At 42.2% G+C, this 21,373-nt stretch overlaps 1 protein-coding gene and 1 long non-coding RNA gene across 2 annotated transcripts in view; one reads left to right on the forward strand and one right to left on the reverse strand.

Moving 5' to 3' along the window:
• The window catches only part of LOC126263679 (visual pigment-like receptor peropsin), a 152,978-nt gene extending 143,094 nt beyond the window's left edge, over window positions 1–9,884 (reverse strand). The window contains exon 1 of the mRNA XM_049960801.1: window positions 9,538–9,884. Within this exon, the coding sequence (XP_049816758.1) occupies window positions 9,538–9,775 (238 nt within the window). The 5' untranslated portion in view covers window positions 9,776–9,884. The remainder of the gene's footprint in view (window positions 1–9,537) is intronic.
• Window positions 1–21,373, forward strand: part of LOC126263680 (uncharacterized) — a 164,037-nt gene that overhangs the window by 90,649 nt on the left and 52,015 nt on the right. The gene's annotated exons all lie outside the window — the stretch shown is intronic.

Raw genomic sequence — 21,373 nt, forward strand, 5'->3', positions numbered from 1 at the left:
ATAAATTTACAAATATAAGGTGCGAACAAGTAGTATGCATCAAACATCGAGAAACCATCATGAGGAAGGACAAGTAATAGTGCCACTTATATCAGAAATATACATCGTACTTTAGAGAAATTAAACATAGGCTATGCACGATATCAAGCACTTGTTAAAACAGAAAAGGAATTGTTAACATACATTAAAAATAATTACGTAAAGTGATAACCGGTTCAAAAAAATTTTTCAAATGGCTCTGAGCACTATGGGACTCAACTGCTGAGGTCATTAGTCCCCTAGAACTTAGAACTAGTTAAACCTAACTAACCTAAGGACACCACACACATCCATGCCCGAGGCAGGATTCGAACCTGCGACCGTAGCGGTCTCGCGGTTCCAGACTGCAGCGCCAGAACCGCGCGGCCACTTCGGCCGGCGTAACCGGTTCATATCACTTTGTGTCAACGCCTAAGAGATGTCGGCTGTAGTAAAATTGTGTTCAGTAAGCGTCCATAAGTTCTGAAAATTACGGAACAAAAGGGAGCATACTTTTTAAAAACCGAAATTAGTGATGTTATTAGAACAAACCGAAACATGTGTGTCTATGTGTTGAGATAGTTGGAATAGCGGCAATTGTAAGTGAGCACGTTGCACTTGAGAGGAAAGATACTGCGGAAAAATCGAATTTCGCAGTCCATCTTGTAGCTACTGGTCATACAACTCCAGATTTGATATCGCAATTGAAGTTGTTGCACAAGGGTAAAAAAGGACGCTTTCTCGACCTTATGGAAGAGATGGCGATCTTTTGCCATCATAAATCTCCAGATATCGCGCTACTTAACGAGCAAACGATATCGAGAAGCACACATTTTTGGGAATGCTTCTCCGATTTCCTATGAAAAAAGTCAACAACTTGTTGCCAATTATCACAATTAGCAATTCGTAGTCAGTTGCTTGTTATCCCTTATATACAACGCCTCAATCATAGTTGCTACGATAACACTTACAATTGCCGCTATTCCAACTATCTCAACACATAGACACACATGTTTCGGTTTGTTCTAATAACATCCCTTAATTTCGGTTTTTAAAAAGTATGCTCCCTTTTGTTCCGTAATTTTTAGAACTTATGGACGCTTACTGAACACAATTTTACTACAGCCGACATCTCTTAGGCGTTGACACAAAGTGATATGAACCGGTTATCACTTTACGTAATTATTTTTAATGTATGTTAACAATTCCTTTTCTGTTTTAACAAGTGCTTGATATCGTGCATAGCCTATGTTTAATTTCTCTAAAGTACGATGTATATTTCTGATATAAGTGGCACTATTACTTGTCCTTCCTCATGATGGTTTCTCGATGTTTGATGCATACTACTTGTTCGCACCTTATATTTGTAAATTTATTTCAATAACACAATTAGAATTATAGGTACTTCTTAAGTCTGCTTTTATTTCATATAGGTCCCACTGCTACTATAAGCTATGTAAAATCAAATTATTTTATTAATATTTAAAACCAGTTGCTTGGCAATTTTATTACTGTTTTATCAACCTGTGAATGTACGTATGGGTTCTGACCCAGTGCTTATGCGGAAGCGTACAACCAGTGATGGGACGAATGATATGTACATTATCACGTCGTTAAATATGATAACAAAATTGTTACTCTACACCCTCAAACCTTTTTTGTTGTTGTAATGAATATTGTTTAATGGCATTTGAATTGTTACTTAATGGCATTTTCGTACTATTCCTATTTTTTTTTTATATATTTGACTTCTCAGTTTTAACGTAATATTTACGTAAATCAAGAACGATATACTTCTAACTTCCCACGCGAAATGGTGGGTGCTATGTTTTACGGTAAGCAACCGTGTATGTTTGATGTCATGTATGTATGGGTTCTGACCCAGTGCTTATGCGGAAGCCTATAACTGAGCTGTTATAACAATGCTAGCTTGTCCAAAGGGACAAACGAGACGTACATCAGCATGTCGGTTAAATATGATAACAAAATTGTTTATCCACACCTACAAACTTTTTTGTAATGAACATTGTGTTTCACGGCATTTTAATTCTTACGAAATGGCAGATTCGTACTATTACTATTTTTTATATATTTGACTCCTTAGTCTTAACGTAAAATTTTACGTAAATCACGAACGTTGTACTTCTAACTTCCTACGCCAGATGGTGGGTATTATGTATTTTTTAAAAAACCTGTGTTATACCTCATTTCATGTTATTCATATATTATTATTTTTTACTGTCTTTTTCTCTTTTGCCTGTCCTGCACTCTGACAACTTATTATCGATCTGTTTTATGTTTTATAAGTTTGTTTTTTAAAAACAATACGCCAATGTATATTAGATGTTTCCTTCCCCCTTCGTCTGCTATGTGTTTTATGTACGTTTTAAATTTGAATTACTTCATGATTCACAAATGCACAAGAGTTATTTAGTGTTAATATCTCGCAAAACCAGTAATATTAAGTCTTCACGTGACACATGTCACATAGTGGGCGTTCCAAGCCCTGTCACACCGAGTCTGCTGAACAAGTGCATGTAAACAGCGGCCTCAGTTTATGTGATCGCTGTAAGCTTGTTGACACCAGTGCCCAGCAATTTAAATTGTATATTACAGGTATGTTCCTACCAACTGTTATGTTCATATGCAGATGTAGTTGTGATTTTCTGTTTTATACTCTCTGATCTTTATGAGAAAATTTTTAACTTCTAGCACTGAGGATGATCACTAAGTGACCGAAAATCGATTTTGCGGTTAATAAAACAAAAAAAATACGACCAATGCTGTCTCTCCTTCTAACGTGATGGATGTCCAGCACATAGCTCGCGGTTGGTTGAAGCAGTATTGAATAACATATTTCATGACAGGTGGATTGGTTGTCGAAGCACCATAGCATGGCCCGCACGTTCACCGGACCTGATGTCCCCGGATTTCTTTCTGTGGGTAAAGTTGAAGGATATTTGCTATCGTGATCCACCGACAACGCCTGACAACATGCGTCAGCGCATTGTCAATGCATGTGCGAACATTACGGAAGGCGAACTACTCGCTGTGGAGAGGAATGTCGTTACACGTATTGCCAAATGCATTGAGGTTGACGGATATCATTGTGAACATTTATTGCATTAATGTGGTATTTACTGGCAATCACGCTGTAACAGCATGCGTTCTCAGAAATGATAAGTTCACAAAGGTACATGTATCACATTGGAACAACCGAAATAAAATGTTCAAACGTACCTACGTTCTGTATTTTAATTTAAAAAAACCTACCTGTTACCAACTGTTCGTCTAAAATTGTGAGCCATATGTGTGTGACTATTACAGCGCCATCTGTGACAAAGCGAAAAAAGTGGTCCAACTAAAACATTCATATTTCTTTACGTACTACACGAATATGTAATAAAAAATGGGGGTTCCTATTTTAAAAAACGCCGTTGATATCCGTTTGACCTATGGCAGCGCCATCTAGCGGGCCATCCATAGCCCATCTGGTTTCCCCCTTCAAGCTAGACAAGTTTCGTTCATTGTAGTTTTTTCGTTTGACGCTTATTTCGTGATATATTTGGCCCGGTTACGATCAATCGACCACCCTGTATACGCACCTGCAGTGAGAACGTGGGGACAGCAACGGCTTGTGAGTTACACACCTGGTTGGTTTGTTTGGTTTTCTGGACGCTCAATTGCGCGGTCATCAGCGATTACACACCTCTCTCCTCCTCTTGTCACATAGTTCTGTTTCATTCTGTTCTAATGATTTTGCTTCAGATTTCTTCATTTTTGTGTCTGTTGCATTCAGTCTAAGCCCATTTTTAAGGAACCAAGGTTCAAGTTGTTTTGAAGTATTTTTGACACTTTCTGGGATTATTTCACGAACGTCATTTGATATATCGCCAGGAAGTAAAACTGAATGTATATCACTACCAAATGGGACGTCATTTATTTAGAAAAGGAACAGACAGGGTCCCAACGTCGAACTTACGGGACCCCTTGGGAAATAGTTTTTCAGTTTCAGGAGTAACTGCTTGAATTTGAAGTTACAATTAGTCTCAATTTTCTGTTGAGTAAGAGACGAAACATTGTAAAGTATTGTCAATATGTCCGTATATTTGTAATTTGGTAAAAGTGAGGAATGGTACACTGTATCGATTGTTTCCTGTGACCTTTCTACCCTTATCTAATGACGAGAATGTCTTTTGAATAAACTCATTTCTGGTTGGAATCCAAACTAAGATATTACCGTATTTGTTTTGCTGCAGTCTTTCAATACACTAGAGAAGACCGGCAAAAGAGAAATAGGTAATTTCTCATATCCTGACGCACTCTCTGGTAGAGTAATAGCTGCGTTTCGGCATACACTCGAAGAAAAAAAAAAGTATGCCGGTGAAACTAAGTGAATGGGACGGAAATCGGTAGATGTGATGTACATGTACAGACAAAAGACTGGCTACCGCTTCAGAAAAAACTGGTTGCTTTGTCCAAGGGAAACAGCTTCATGAAATGAGCAAGACTTTGGTCAACCTTCGGCCCTTGTCCAAAGCAGTTATTAGGCTTGGCATTGACAGAGTTGTTGGAGGTCCTTCTGACGGATGTCGTATCAAATTTAGTCAAACTGGCGCGTTAGATCGTCAGAATTCCGAGTTGGTTGGAGGGCGCTGCTCGTAATGTTCCAAACGATATTTATTGGGGAGGTATCCGGTGACCTTGCACTCTCGTCGTGTCCAGGTGAGTGTTATCTTGTTGAAATGTAAGCCCAGGGCCGGCCGGAGTGGCCGTGCGGTTCTAGGCGCTGCAGTCTGGAACCGAGCGACCGCTACGGTCGCAGGTTCGAATCCTGCCTCGGGCATGGATGTGTGTGATGTCCTTAGGTTAGTTAGGTTTAATTAGTTCTAAGTTCTAGGGGACTGATGACCTCAGGAGTTAGCTCGCATAGTGCTCAGAGCCATTTGAACCATTTTTTTGTAAGCCCAGGATGACTTGCCATGAAGGGCAATGGCACGGAGAAACGGAGCATAGAATATCTAAGACATACCACTGTGCTGTGAGGGTGCCACGGATGACAATCAAAGGGGTCTTGCTGTGAAAACAAACAACACCCCATAATATCATACCTGTTTGTTGGGCCATATGGCAGGTGTGTCCCACCGCTGCCCAGAAGGTCTCCAGACACGTATCCGACATGGAATCTCGTTGGCTGGAGTGGAATTGTCTCGAATGTTGAGTCCCACTTTGAACTGAGTCCCGGTGACCGGACCAGGTGGAAAGCCATTGTGGACTTACATTTCAGCAAGATAATGCCCGACCGTACAGGGCAAGAGTGCTACTAGAATGAGATTTTCACTCTGCAGTGGAGTGTGCGCTGATATGAAACTTCCTCGCAGATTAAAACTGTGTGCCGGGCCGAGACTCGAACCCGGAACCGTTGCCTGGAGTGCTAGTTCTGCAAGGTTCGCAGAAGAGCGTCTGTGAAGTTTGGAAAGTAGAAGACGAGGTACTGGCAGAATTGAAGCTGTGAGGGCGCGTCATGAGTCGTGCTTGTGTAGCTCAGTTGGTAGAGTACTTGCCCGCGAAAGGCAAAGGTCCCGAGTTCGAGTCTCGGTCAAGCACACAGTTTTAATCTGCCAGGAAGTTTCAAGAGTTACTACTACTTGTCTTCGTACTAGCCAAACCATACCTTGGTCAGCTAGGTCCCTCCAATAAACTTAGTACTTTTGGAGCATTGTTGACAGGACGCTCCAATCAGCCCGGGACTTTGACAATCTACCGAGTCAACTGGACGAAATTTGGCACAGTATTCTCAGGAGGACATCCAACAACTCTATCAGTCAATGCCAAGCCGAATAGTTGCTTGCACAAGGGAGTTATTGACTTGCAAAATTTGTGAAGCACTTTCTCTTCTATAAATCATCCAATTTTTATAAAACTCTACATCACATCTACTGACTTCCGTCTCATTAGGATAATTCCTTCGGGGTATATTTTTTTCCTTATAGATCACGGTATTTCATCCCACATGGATGAAGTTTTTTTTTAAAGACATTGTTTAGTTTTGGATGACTTCTTTTCATAATGTTTAAATATGTGTTCTCGTTGTTTACCAACATTATGGAATTTGGCTTGTCTTGACAGGCTACCGTATCTACATCTAGGAAGATGAAACAATGGCCATTTGAACAGAGCTTACTAAAATATAATTTCAAATCACATTTCAGAATTTCTTGTCGTTCGACCTTTACTTCTAATTCTGACTGAACAACTGGCCACACTGCTTTTGTCTTGTTTCTGCGCTGGAGGCAGAATATACTACAAGCCATTTTTTAAGCAGCCAGTACAACGTTTCTGAGTATAGCTTTACAGCTTTAATAAGGATTTCTGTTTCATTTTAGATCACTGCGGAGCTGTCTCTTTCTGGGACGAGAGATTTTTATTCTGTGTGTAATCCACGTAAGTTTACTGCTTACTTTGTTTTGGGAATTTCTGGGAGGAAATGATTCAGCGAACACGTCTAGTAAACAGTCAATGAACTTGTCATAGTTTCTGGAGCTTGAACTGAAGTGCTCTACAGGCCAGCTTACGTCAGTTAGTTTACTGTGAAAAGAATCATGTTATTTTTACTGAACTTTCTTTTTATACAAATTTTGGAGATTTTAGTTTATCTAGTTTTAGGTGCTCAAGAAAAAAAGGTGAATGATCCAAAATACCTATGTCTGAACAGTATCTATTTGCATTTTCAAACTGATAGTTTGTAATATTACTATCAGTACTGGTGGCTGATCTACTGCTTTCGATAGTAGCTTCAGAAGAATTTAGTACGAAACTATATTTCTGAATTAAGTCACGAAATTTTATGGCTAAACTGCTTTCAGATAAAACATGTAAGTTGAAGTTTGTAGCGATCACGACTTCTTTTCTTACTTTAATTCTGTAGTTTCTCTAAGAGACACTGAAATTTAGGTAAGAAATTTTTTTTTTCAGCATTTCCAGGCATGCTGTAGACTGCTGGATTCAGATTACTTAAATTTACACCGCGTCTGTCAAACACATTTCCTTCATTCAAATAATTAAAATTTTCTCTACATTTATAATTTATTGAAGAAGCAACAAGAATGCAGGAGTCTCCATGAGATGCATTTCTCCTACAAAACATGCTAGTTATCTTAAAATTATTAACAGTATTTAAAACGTTTATACAGTCTTCTGACCAGTGTTCAGTTAGGCAGATGTTTTTGATAGTCACACAATCTGTATGTAGAATTTTAAGTTCATCGATTTCAGGATATTTAAGTTCGGTAGATCTGCCGTTAAGCCACTGATATTCCAGTACATCGCTAGAATATCTTTTTTCTTCTTGACTACTGTTTCATATGGGCCCTTCATTTACTATTTACGCATTGTGTTTTCAATTTGTACCTTCAATTTGTCACCCCCAACTGAATGTGTTAGTTTCTCTTATTTGTGTAGCATTTTACACACGTCTACAATCATTTTCGTTAAGTTCGTAGAGTCTAACCTACTGAGGTGTAGGTCATCTTTTCCCAGACATTTCTCACTCAGAAACTTATTTATGTCAATGAACATACACTTTTCCCTAATGTCACTGTTTTTCTGTTGACGAAGTATTATTTTCTGATCTTGCATGATTAATACCACCAATTACCAGCTTGGAGGTTGCGTACACAACAGATCTCGTGAGTCACTGACGACTTATTTCTCACAGTTGCTGCGACAGAGTTTGAGCCCGCGTGGATTAAAGCATCTTTAGAGCTATTGGTACTTTCAGTTTCAGCCGTGCATTTTTCACGTTCAATACGGTTTTTTTAAAATGTTTGTTTAGCTGGTGGGATCGAATTCCAAGCTGAACATTAGCCTTACAGGCTGGCACAATAAAGTGTTTAAAGAAGAATCGTCCATTATCAGGAAATCATTTTTGTCACCTTTCATTGTAGCACTTACACGTTTGTCCTTTTTATCATAGGCAACCGTTTTCCATTTATATTTGTCGCTTGATATTAAACCGACGACATTGTCTGTACCACACGTATGCGGATTTTTACCACTTTGCTCTGTACCGGTAATCGGTTGTTTTCCACCTACAGAGCTTTCTTTCACTAACTGGTTCAGCATTTGCTTCTTTTACATTAAACTTTCCGTTTCATCGTTTCAGTGCCACTCTGATGCAATTTAATGACATCTTCTTTAGTGTTCACTGTACTCACGAGTTCAGAATGTAAACGTGAACCTAAACGTACGGCCATGGAGAATCATCTTTTAGGAGTTTTAAATACACATTCGCAGACTTTTCGTGTAGCCAGCAACTACATTTCACACAAAAGATACATTTCACGATGCATATTGAACGCTCGCTACTCTACCAACTATTTAATTTAACCTTTTTAGAGGACTGAGATATGTCGTTGCATTCTTTCATCGGCGACCATAGCAGTCACGCGGTTCCGGACTGAAGCGCCTAGAACCGCTCGACCATCGCGGCCGGCGCCATATTAGTCACTTAAAATCACAACACGTAAGTGCTATGTAGAGAACACCATAAAGCGAACATCATAGTCAGTAACAATGGAATCGTTATGTATTTGATGAAAATTCTAACAGTCACACCAGATGGTGGTGTAATTATTACCGAATACTGTAAGTTTCTGCTATAACCAAAAGGTGAAACTCGAAATGAGAAACACTACGTAAACGATAACATGATTCCTACATTCGAACAGATATAATAAGTTCATACGCAATTGTCCACAGTTTGCACTACTGGGATAGGTATTACCTCACTCAAACAAACACTCTGAAGAATCATAATGTCACCAACAAATTGGACACTGTACTGCGACTCAAAATAATGAGAGATGTTTTATTTTAATTTACATATTACACTGAACTGAAAACATTAACCATTATCGCCAAGGAGTATAATACGGTGGCAGCCTACATTTATTCTGAGTGTTTCTAAGAAACACTTAAGCGCTCATAGAAATAATCATTTTAAGCCTTATCATTTTAAACAGAATTTTTAACAAAAAAGATTGAATTCACTTTTTACTGCCAAGCAAATCATAGTATGGAAAGTCGTAAGTTGTTTTTTTGTGGGTAGATGAGGAGGACGTCGAGGGGTGCTTGTAAAAGAGATTCTTCTTATTCATGACCTTCCAAAGGGTAGAACTGAGGCTTGAACAAATTAGAAAGAAATATACGTGAGACTTCGTACCAGTATGGTTTTGCAAAGGAAACGAGTTAATTTCTACAGATATGTGTATCCGAAAAACGTTTTGTCCCCGAAGTGGAGCCATAGCTTTCTTTTTCTTTTCCTTTTTCCGAACCGCACTTGAGGGGTGAAAACTACTCTCCGGAAAACAGTTGAACAAAGTGTACTAAACTGAGTAAGTGTTTCTTGTCCAAGAAAACACGGTTTTCTGTTACAAGACTAAACTTGTCCCATGTGTAGTGATAGTGCTCCCCATTTTATCGCCAGCGAAGTATGAGGAAGAAACGTGCGTAGCATACCCAGGACGAAGAGGCCTCCTCCGAGAGCGGCCTTCTGGTTGACGGTGAGGAGGAAGGGCCTCGCGCACGCGATGTCCACTGGCCACATGGCTGATGCTGCCGCCGCCGCTGCTACAAGACTGACTGCCAGCCCTGTAACTGAGACACGAGCTGGGAGACCAGAAACCGGAGACCAACCCGTCACGGCGGTCGCGCGCTCCTCCACCAGAACAGCGTCACGCCACAGTCTCCCGTACATCTCAACACCACACTAGCGGCGTCGTAGGCGGTGGCGTATCTGTTGTAATCGCGCAAAATCTTCAAAAATGCTTCAAATGGCTCTGAGCACTGTGGGACTTATCTTCTGAGGTCATCAGTGCCCTAGAACTTAGAACTACTTAAACCTAACTAACCTAAGGACATCACACACATCCATGTCCGAGGCAGGATTCGAACCTGCGACCGTAGCGGTCACGCGGTTCAAACTGTAGCGCCTAGAACCGCTCGGCCACCTCGGCCGGCGCAAAATCTTCCTTATTACCTTCGTTCAGCGGTTATACTATACACGCAACGCTGATATGGGATCGAACGAAGCGAAAGCTACAAGAGAGAAGTGAGATAATTTTAAGCTTAACGTTCGTACACTGTCGATGATATGAATATCAGCAGAACAATTTTTTGTAAAGTGGCATCGTTTGAATTGAAGTTCCACCAGCGGTATTTTTCTGCCTAGTGGCCGGTAACGCCCCAGTCACCTGCCCTGGAGGTTAGCGTATTTTCGCGGCAGTGTACCTTTCGTCGCCTTGCCGCTGCTGTCCGGTAAGGCGTTTTGTTCGACAGCCTCCTTGATTGTGTTTCTGATTCTGTTTCTTTTGGACTACTTTGGTCGTAGTGGTTCCTTCTGATTCTGGATGTTCTAAACACCGGATTCTGAAGACTCAGTGCTGTCCGCCGGTTCCTCCTTGCTAGGGTTATTCCATCGTTGTGTTGGTTATCAGGCATTAGGTAAATGTTGCAGGAGTGTTGGCCGGCGTTTAAACTGTCACTAGTATGAGTTGCCATCCGGTAAAGTGATACTACTCTTGGCTCCCTGTCTCATCATTTATGAAGTTGAGCGACATTTACCAGGTCGATCCTTGGAGCACTGTCTGAGGCCCACTTCACTCTTGATTTGGTCAGATTGTGATGATTGTCAATAAGGCCTTCAACTGTGACTGCACTTTGTCTTAAGAATTTTTAATCAGATATTGTCTCTTAATATGATTGTCCCTTTCTTTATAATATTTTAATAAGAATTTTCTATTAGGCCTTCAACCCTAAAATTGTTTTTGAGTTATTACTATTGGGGCAGGGATAAAATACAGGGAGCGAAAGGCTATTTACAATTTGTACAGAAACCAGGTGGCAGTTATAAGAGTCGAGGGGCATCAAAGGGAAGCAGTGGTTGGGAAGGGAGTGAGACAGGGTTGTAGCCTATCCCCGATGTTATTCAATCTGTATATTGAGCAAACAGTAAAGGAAACAAAAGAAAAATTCGGGATAGGAACTAAAATTCAAGGAGAAGAAATAAAAACTTCGAGGTTCGCCGATGACATTGTAATTCTATCAGAGACAGCAAAGGACCTGAAGGAGCAGCTGAAAGGAATGGACAGAGTGTTGAAAGGAGGATATAAGATGAACATCAACAAAAGCAAAACGAGGATAATGGAATGTAGTCGAATTAAATCGGGTGATGCTGCGGAGATTAGATTAGGAAATGAGAGACTTAAAGTAGTAAATGAGTTTTGCTATTTGGGGAGCAAAATAACTGACGATGGTCGAAGTAGAGAGGATATAAAATGTAGACTGGCAATAGCATGGAAAGCATTTCTGAAGAAGAGAAATTTGTTAACATCGAGTATAGATTTAAGTGTCAGGAAGTCGTTTCTGAAAGTATTTGTATGGAGTGTAGCCATGTATGGAAGTGAAACATGGACGATAAATAGTTTGGACAAGAAGAGAATAGAAGCTTTCGAAATGTGGTGCTACAGAAGAATTTTGAAGATTAGGTGGGTAGATCACATAACTAATCAGAAGGTGTTGAACAGAATTGGAGAGAAGAGAAATTTGTGGCACAGCTTGACTAGGAGAAGGGATCGGTTGGAAGGGCATATTCTGAGGCATCAAGGGATAACCATTTTAATATTGGAGGGGAGCGTGGAGGGTAAAAGTCGTAGAGGGAGACCAAGAGATGAATACACTAAACAGATTCAGAAGGATGTAGGTTGCAGTAGGTACTGGGAGATGAAGAAGCTTGCACAGGATAGAGTAGCATGGAGAGCTGCATCAAACCAGTCTCTGGACTGAAGACCACAACAACTATTGGGGCCTTCGACCGACAAATAATTTGAATCTCTTGTAAATAAGGCCTTCAGCCATTAATGCAATTTGTCTAAAGAAATTTTAATTAGATATTGTCTTAACAGTCAAATTTGATAACTGTTCGTTATTATCAACCTCATATGCAATTTGTTCCAAATAAAGTGTACGTGATAAAAATTAAAAAAAAAGAATACTGAGCAGCCAACGGTAACTGAGTAAGGTCCCATCCACACCTAAATCTGCCTTTCCCTAAGTACCACGTTTCATCTACCTTCATAGGAAAACATTTGACAGAGAATAATGACATCGATTTTTGTGGGGAACCCAGCTGTGTCCATTTGCAGCAGTTCTCTAAGGACCGCTCTGAGACATTAAGATTCCGTGCACTGGCGTCTGCTAGCGGCAGACTACGCGGTGCAGCTGTATCCCTGTGGTTGGAAACGATCAGGTTACAACTGAGACTGGGTTTCAACACAAATGGCAGTCTTCACGACAGTTAGAAATTTCTTAATGAAACTAATTAATAACTCGGTAAAAATCGGAGAAAAATTTGTCTACACCTATGTATCATTGTTATCTATTTATCATCTCTGTGCCACCTCGCATCATACACAAAATTTATGTGCAACTTTTACACAAATTATTTACTGAAGTTTCTGATTCAATTTTTAGACTCAAATGCTTCATGTTCTTCAGTTTGATTGTAAAATATTACCTTGATTTGTTGGTGTTATGTCGCATCTTTCCGTTTCATTAAGAAATCCATCATTTCCCGGATCGTCCTCTTCATTCCATTTGGCCGACTGGTCGAATCGTGCAGTATCTTGAAGTCGATCAGTCGGTGGTGTCAAGGTATTCCCTTGGCCAGTGAGATCTTCACATTTGTCTCCTGCAGAACACGTGAGAGACCAACCTGGACCGTGCGGTAGCGTTCTCGCTTCCCACGCCCGGGTTCCCGGGTTCGATTCCCGGCGGGGTCAGGGATTTTCTCTGCCTCGTGATGGCTGGGTGTTGTGTGATGTCCTTAGGTTAGTTAGGTTTAAGTAGTTCTAAGTTCTAGGGGACTGATGACCATAGATGTTAAGTCCCATAGTGCTCAGAGCCACCAACCTGGACGTCAAATACATCCCAGCGCCAGGACCCAGGATATCAAGGATCAGTTAGAAAATTGCTATGATACTCGTGGGCTAGTTTGCCTCGGGAGAGGATACAACAGTTTTATGACACTCAGTCCCAACCGTATCCAGGCCACATAGGATACAGCGTCATATACACTCATGCTCATAAACTAAGGATAATGCTGATACATGGTGAAACAACTCTCTGGTGGGCGGTTTGCGGGTTTAAATCAGCTCGGGGTATGACCATGCGGTGCATCTGACCTGCGGTCGTCGCACGTTGGCGCTGCCAGCAGTCCACATACGCAGAGGTGTGTTGGTGCATGTCAGAGTACGGTGCAGAGAGTAAGTATGCAGACGTTTTCAGACTGTGTGTTGAAAATGGCTCAAAGAACACATATTGATGACGTTATGAGGGGTAGAATACTAAGGCGACTGGAGGCTGGTCAAACACAGCAGGTCGTAGCACGGGCCCTCCGTGTGCCACAAAGTGTAATCTCAAGATTATGGCAACGATTTCAGCAGACAAGAAACGTGTGCAGGCGCGACAATACGGGACGTCCACAGTGTACATCACCACAAGAAGACCGATACCTCACCCTTAGAGCCCGCAGACGGCCACAGAGTACTGCAGGCAGCCTTGCTCGGGACCTTACTGCAGCCACTGGAACAGTTGTCTCCAGACACACAGCCTACAGACGACTTAACAGACATGGTTTGTTCGCCCGAAGACCTGCATGGTGCATTCCACTGACCCCTAGTCACAGGAGAGCCAATAAAGCCTGGTGTCAAGGACACAGTACATGGTCATTGGAACAGTGGTCCTAGGTTATGTTCACGGACGAATCCAGGTATAGTCTGAACAGTGATTCTCATCTGGCGTGAACCAGGAACCAGATACCAACCCCTTAATGTCCTTGAAAGGGACCTGTATGGAGGTAGTGCTTTGATGGTGTGGGGTGGGATTATGATTGGTGCACGTCCAGCCCTGCATGTCTTTGACAGAGGAACCGTAACAGGTCAGGTGTATCGGGACGTCATGTAGCACCAGTATGTCCACCTTTTCAGGGGTGCAGTGGGACCCACCATTCTCCTGATGGATGATATTGCACGGCCCCACCAAGCTGCCATTTGGAGGAGTGCCTTGAAACAGAAGATACCAGGCGAATGTAGTGGCCTGCCTGTTCTCCAGACCTAAACCCCATCGAGCACGTCTGGGATGCTCTCGGTCGACGTATCGCTGCACCTCTCCAAACCCCTAGGACACTTCAGGAGCTCTGACAGGGACTGGTACAAGAATGGGAGGTTATACCCATCTGATCCAGAGTATGTCAACCCGTTGTGCGGCCTGTGTACGTGTGCATGTTAATCGTATCACATATTGATGTCGAGGTACATGCGCAAAAACAGTGGAATTTTGTAGTAGATGTCTTTCGGAACAGTTTTCTCAACTTATCAGCAATACCGTGGACTTATAGATCTGCGTCGTGTCTGTTCCCTATGTGCCTATGTTATTAGCGCCAGTTTTGTGTAGTTCCACGTTGTGTGATACCACATTCTGCAATTATTCTTAATTTATGAGCATGAGTGTAGATAGGTGAGCTTATGCTGTCATGTTCTTTATAAATATGACTAGATTTTGTAATGTGTGTAACACATACCCTCTCAAGCCGTGTATTTTAATTTAATTTCCTCCTCTCCTTCTGGGTGCTTGACTGTTTTCCTTTTGTCAGGCAGTCTATATGTAAATGTTTCACCAGACGTTCCGTACGATCCCAGTTTCTATGTAATCAAAACCAAGTAATTTACTGGGCCGTTCGAGATGAGAAAGGATACCTGCATGTTCGTCAAACTAGAAACATATGTGTGCACCTTGCGAAAATGATCATCGTTAACTAGCAAGGTGGGAGTGTCCACAGCATACAGATCATGAAGATGCAGAAGAACGGCTGACACTAATCACCGAGGAAACGTCCTGGTCATGCTCAACGTAGTCTGAACGAGTGGCCCAAGTCATCGTACAAAAAGCACTTCCAAAAAACTGCAGAATTGCCTCTGATCTGAACCACACTCTCCACGAACTAACGATGAAACGCCTCATTGCGCGCTGTCTGTGCACTCGATGTCCTGCGTCGTATTAAAAGAGCGTTGGAACGCACAGCGCGCTTCCAAACACCCACTGTCCTGTTGTTACTTGCCCTACTGAACAAGTGCAGCTTTATTTGCCTTTTTTGCAAGATTGTCGATTTAAAATGTCCGTTGCCGTTCCAAATGTTTGCTCGCCAACTGATTGAGATGGGCCTGCTTTCAGAGACAGAAGCAATTCCAGTCGGTTTGTAAACCGACTGTCATTGACAGGGTGTCACCCTCATTTCAGATCCCTGTTGGTTAGGATATCTTAGGACACCGATTTACATGCCAGCGAGTGATACACAGTCCGCATTGATACACCAGCAAATCGGGAAATTTCATTCACGGTGTGATTGTAGGGACGTCCGTATCTCCTTTCTGTCAATCTGTCAGGTCTCCTTATATTACTGTACAGACTCCATTCAACTATCATTTACACACCACTTCATTCCCATGATTTATTTCAGTTTTAGAGGACCACATGGCCGCTCGGTAGCGATTCTACACCAACTAGAGCGCTGCAAAGGGACCAGTGTGTTTTCTTTATGTACTCACTAACATGTCTTCCGGCGAGCTTATGATCACATCGACTGCTTGCAGGGAGACCCTCAACTATGCTGCTTGCCTTCAGCCATGCACATCTATATGAATAAATACGTAGATGTTCGTTTCTTCAAAAGCATGTGTCTCCGAAAATTCTTGATCGACTGCTCTGAAATTTTGGCTCAACGTTGCATTATAACACAGGCGTGCTATAGATACGCAACACGACATGGTATGGACTCGACTAATGTCTTAGTAGTGCTGGATGGTAATGATACCATGAATCCTGCAGAGCTGTCCATAAATCCGTAAGAGAACGAATGGGTGGAGATCTCTTGTGAACACCACTTTGCTAGGCATACCTGTGGAGTTTGATGGCCATCGGAAGTGTTTAAATTCAGAAGAGTTCAGAAATGGTTCAAATGGCTCTGAGCACTATGGGACGTAACATCTATGGTCATCAGTCCCCTAGAACTTAGGACTACTTAAACCTAACTAACCTAAGGACATCACACAACACCCAGTCATCACGAGGCAGAGAAAATCCCTAACCCCGATGGGAATCGAACCCGGGAACCAGGGCATGGGAAGCGAGAACGCTACCGCACGACAATTCAGAAGAGTATTCCTGGAGCCACCCTGCAGCAGTTCTGGACGTGTGGGGTGTCACATTAAGTGGGATTGTTGAAGTCCGTCGGAATGCGCAATGGACATGAAATGAATGGCTGCAGGTAATCAGACAGGATGCTTATGTACGTTTTTCCTGTCAGAGTCGTATCTAGACGTATCAGGGGACCCCTATCACTCCAACTGCTCACGCCACACACCATTATAGAGCCTCCACAAACTTGAACAATCCCTGTTGACATGCAGGGTCCATGGATTAATGAGGCTGTCTCCATACCCGTATAGCCGGCCGGAGTGACCGAGCGGTTCTAGGCGCTACAGTGTGGAACCGCGTGACCGCTACGGTCGCAGGTTCGAATCCTGCCTCGGGCGTGGATGTTTGTGATGTCCTTAGGTTAGTTAGGTTTAAGTAGTTCTAAGTTCTAGGGGACTGATGACCTCAGCAGTTAAGTCCCATAGTGCTCAGAGCCATTTGAACCATTTGAACCGTACCCGTATGCGTCCATCCGCTTGATACAATTTGAAACGAGACTCGTCCGACCAGGCAACGTGTTTCCAGTCATCAAGCATCCAATGTCGGTGTTGACGGGCCTAGAAGAGGTGTAAAGTTTTGTGTTGTGCAGTTATCAAGAGTACACGAGTGGGTCTTTGGCTCCGAAAGCCCACATCGATGATGTTTCGTTGAATGGTTCGCACGCTGACACTTATTGACGGCCCAACACTGAAATCTGAGGAAGGGTTGCACTTCTGTCACGTTGAGCGATTCTCTTCAGTCGTCGTTGGTCCCGTTCTTGCAGGATCTTTTTCCGCCCGCAGCGATGTCGGAGATTTGATATTTTACCGGATTCCTGACATTCATGGTAACTCGTGAAACGGTCATACCGGAAAGTCCCCGCTTCATAGTTACCTCAGAGATGCTGTGTCCCATCGCTCGTGCGCCGACTATAACATCACGTTCAAAGTCACTTAAATCTTCATAACCAGCCAGTGCAGCAAGAGTAACCGATCTAACAACTGCGCCAGGCAGTTTTTGTCTTATATAGGCATTGCCGACCGCAGTGCCGTATTCTGCCTGTTTACATATTTCTGTATTTGAATACGTATGCCGATACCAGTTTCTTTGGCGCCTCAGTGTATATAAAACGTTTCCCTATTATTAAATTCATAAAAATTATGTATCACACATATTAAAAAATAGTTGAGCTATATAAAATCACACACATATCCCAAGCCAACCTTGTGCCTTCCGGAGATTTGCGATTGAGAACATTTACAGTTTCTATACAAGTTAAAACGTAGATGCTAGTTTCTTCAAAATATCAGATCTCAGAAACTTATTCAGAGACTGCTTTAAAGTTTTGACACAACATTGCTTTCGAATACTCAAGTATTTTTTCATATGCCTATTGGAACGCCATCTGGTATATATGACATATGTATGTTGCTACACCGGGGTTCTCTGCAAAAGCGATCGGCAACCATTCTGACACCTCGGGCATGCGTGCAGCCTACATGGCAGCTGTACACCTTACCGTCTGAACTTTCCATGTCGCAGTAACGGACGGACACCAGGCGGCGCCACCAGCGCTAACAGAGGCCGCCACTTGGAAGGGACCTATTCCCGTCCGCCAAAAACGTATACAGAAAACAGTACCTCGAGTATTTAAAATCGTTAATCTCCGAGAGTTCTTGATCGATTGCTCTGAAATGTTGCTACAACGTTGAATTTAGGTAGATAATTCTTTAATACAGATACATTTGTGTTTGTGTTTATGTGTGTGTGTGTGTGTGTGTGTGTGTGTGACAGAAAGGAAAACACTGTTACCAAAAATCTCAAAGTGCCTTTCCGATTTACTTCAAATATTTATATGTTACTGTAACAAAAGTTTAGACACACATAGACTATATACATTTTAGTATATAAATATTTATATAAAGGAAGCGATAGTGGAACGTTGTTAGCAAACAGGGAAGTTGTATTTATGGCTTATTGGTTTATGATTAGAATACTACTGCAGAGTCGGAATTTGCAACAATAATAAACGAGGCTCAAGGTCAAGGAAGACGAGGTGGGTAGAATGAACATATGGGCAGGTGAAGATGAATAAAGAGGGGGGAGGGGTAGAAAGAGATGCTGAGAGAGGGGGAGGAGAGGAGCCAGGAGGACATGGAGAGTGAGACAGTGGGAGGAGTAGGAAATGGATTAAAAAAGGGGGAAGTGGAGACGAACGGAGGCAGGGGAGAGGAGGAGATTAGAACGTATATCCAAATCCCATACATATTAGAACGCTTGCTTTCACTTTGATTTCTTTTCCACTTAATCAGCCTGAGCCACCGCTAGTTTCTAATATCATTTACGCACCTTCCATTAGCTCGTCACTTCCATCTTTTACTGGCCCTTGAAATCCAGCAAATAACTTCCTTGAACTATCTGCTATCTATTGCCCCTGTTCAAAATCTCACTGACTTTCAATTCGTATTCTACATCTAGATGGATAATTCGCAACTCACACTTAAGTGTCTGGCAGAGGGTTCATCGAACCACCTTCACAATAATTCTCTACTATTGAAAGGTGATCGTGGCAGGGGACGCCACAATGGAAGGAGATTCTGGCAGGGGACGCCAAAATGAAAGTGATCCTGGCAGGGACGCCAATGTGAAGGTCAGCCCGTTTGTGGGCTATAAAAAAAAATGTTTGATTGAGAACCTGGCAGGGTCGTACACAGTGAAAGATGACGCTTGGGGTGACTATATAAAAGGGATGATTTGATTGAGAAGGCAAGCAAAATTTAGTTTACTGACAACATTTATTCACCCCCCCCCCCAAAAAAAAAAAAACAAAGGCAGACATATTTAAAGTTAAATAAATTTTGTTAGAACATTGTAAACAACTAACAGGTGGTTTAACACCACAATGGACAAGGACCCTGGGTGGCAAAAGTGAGTCAAGTACTTTGGCCCTAAAAATGTGTATGGCGTTATCTGAATTGTTCTGACGCTGAGCAGACTTTGATTGATGATCTACAGAAGTCTATATGGGTGCCGCTGAGAGCAAGTGGCGATTGGGATTTGTACGCCCAGACAAGGCCGGAGCAGCAGTACATTACCCTGTTTGCTTTCACAGCGAAGTAACTTGCAGCTGGCGGGACGTGTGCAGTAGAGACGAGTCGTAAGCCGGCACCTGTGAATCTATCGCAGCCATGAAAGAAATGCAAAATTTCACGATATAGCGATCAGGCAGACGGATCGCAATTTACTCTCTAATAGAGCCCTGAAATCTCGGTCGATTTCAGTGTGTTACACACCCGTTCGCTGGTCGTACCAATTACGAATCTGGCTCACTTATACGACAGAGTGCACAAGGATGCCAAACCTCAAGACTGGTAAACCAAGAACGAATAAGTGTGCCCTCAGCAAACAAGTAGTCCACGAGTTTGAAGTCACACTGTCAGTACAGTGAAAATTCACCACAGGCTCCCCAGTCTAACTACTCACAGCTGAAGTCAGTCTTAGGACAGGTGCCAAGTACCAACCACACATGCCATAGCTTCGACTAGAGGTTGCTTCCAGACTGTAGTCCAGAACCAGAGAGCCTTGCACCTCTCCAGATAAAACAAAATTCCGTTTTCCCACAAAGTGCATGAATGACACCGCCTTCAGCCCGTCTTGAGCCAACCACAGAGCTTTAGAGGCGCTAAATCTCCCATCCTACGTGACAGCACAAACTCACGACGAACCAAGCATTGTCATGCTGGAAACCCGTCTCGACTAGGAAGTGCTATGTCAGCCCTATACAGCCGAGGGCCCGTCCGGCAAGATTTACTGAGGAATGGGCATGCCGCCCCTTGCTTTCAACTTCCAAACACGCCGTTTCTACGAACTAAGAACCATAAAAATACCTCACGCTTTTAGCGTCCTACCAGGCTCCTTCAACACCTGCTCAGGTCGTTAACTTTCTGGAGTCTCGCACAAGTTGCGTAACGTTGTAACAAAATCTTCATGAAGAATACTCGTAGATGAGAGAGTAACTTGTCCTCTCTTAGTATTCCAATCTCGAACAGAGAGCAGGAAAAACAACACTTATATCTTTCCTCACGAGCTCTGGTTTCCCTTGTTTTATTATGATTATCGTTTCTCCCTGTGTTGGTCGGCGTCAACAAAATGTTTTCGCATTTAGAGGAGAAAGTTCGTGATTCAAATTTCGTGAGAAGATTCCGCTGCAACGAAAAAAAAAACCTTTATTTTAATTATATCCGTCCCAAAACAAAACCTCTATCATGTCAGTGACAATCTCTCCCCTATTTCGCGATAATACAAAACTTGGTGCTCTGCTATGAACTTTCTCCATGTACACCATTAATCCCCTCTGGTAAGAATCCCACGCCACACAGCAGACTCCAAAATAGCATGGACAAGCGTAACGTAGGCAGTCTCTTTAGTAGATCTGTTGCAGCTTCTAATTCTTCCGCCAGTAAAACGCAGTCTTTGGTTTGCCTATCCCACAACATTTTCTATGTGTTCTTTCAAATTTAAGTTGTTCGTAATTCTAATTCCTAGGTATTTAGTTGAATTTACAGCTTTAGATTTGATTGAATTATCGTGTAAGCGAAGTTTAACGAATTACTTTTAGCATTCATCTGGATGATCTCTCACTTTTCTTTATTTGGGGACAATTGCCGATTTTAGGACCATACAGATATCGTTTCTAAATCTTTTTGCAATTTTTTTGTCTCCTGATGGCTTTACTAGACGATAAACGACAGCACCATCTGCAAACAGCTTAAGACGGCTGCTCAGATTGTCACCTAAATCGTTTGTATCAGTGGCGTAGCGTGGTTGTAAAGGTTGGGGAGACTTTGCAGTTATTATAGGGACACAAAATAGTACAATAATTTAAACAAATGAAACAAAATGCATCAAACAACAACAACAACTACTACTACTACTACTGTTACTACCACTACCACCGCCACTAATAATAATAATAACTTGTTAAAGAAACGAACACAAATTTGTAGAACTCCAGTAGCAAGAGAAGAAGCACTTATATTTTCTTGTACACAAGTGCAATGCGCCT

This window comes from Schistocerca nitens, chromosome 6 (assembly GCF_023898315.1).
Source record: "Schistocerca nitens isolate TAMUIC-IGC-003100 chromosome 6, iqSchNite1.1, whole genome shotgun sequence".
Lineage (NCBI taxonomy): Eukaryota > Metazoa > Arthropoda > Insecta > Orthoptera > Acrididae > Schistocerca > Schistocerca nitens.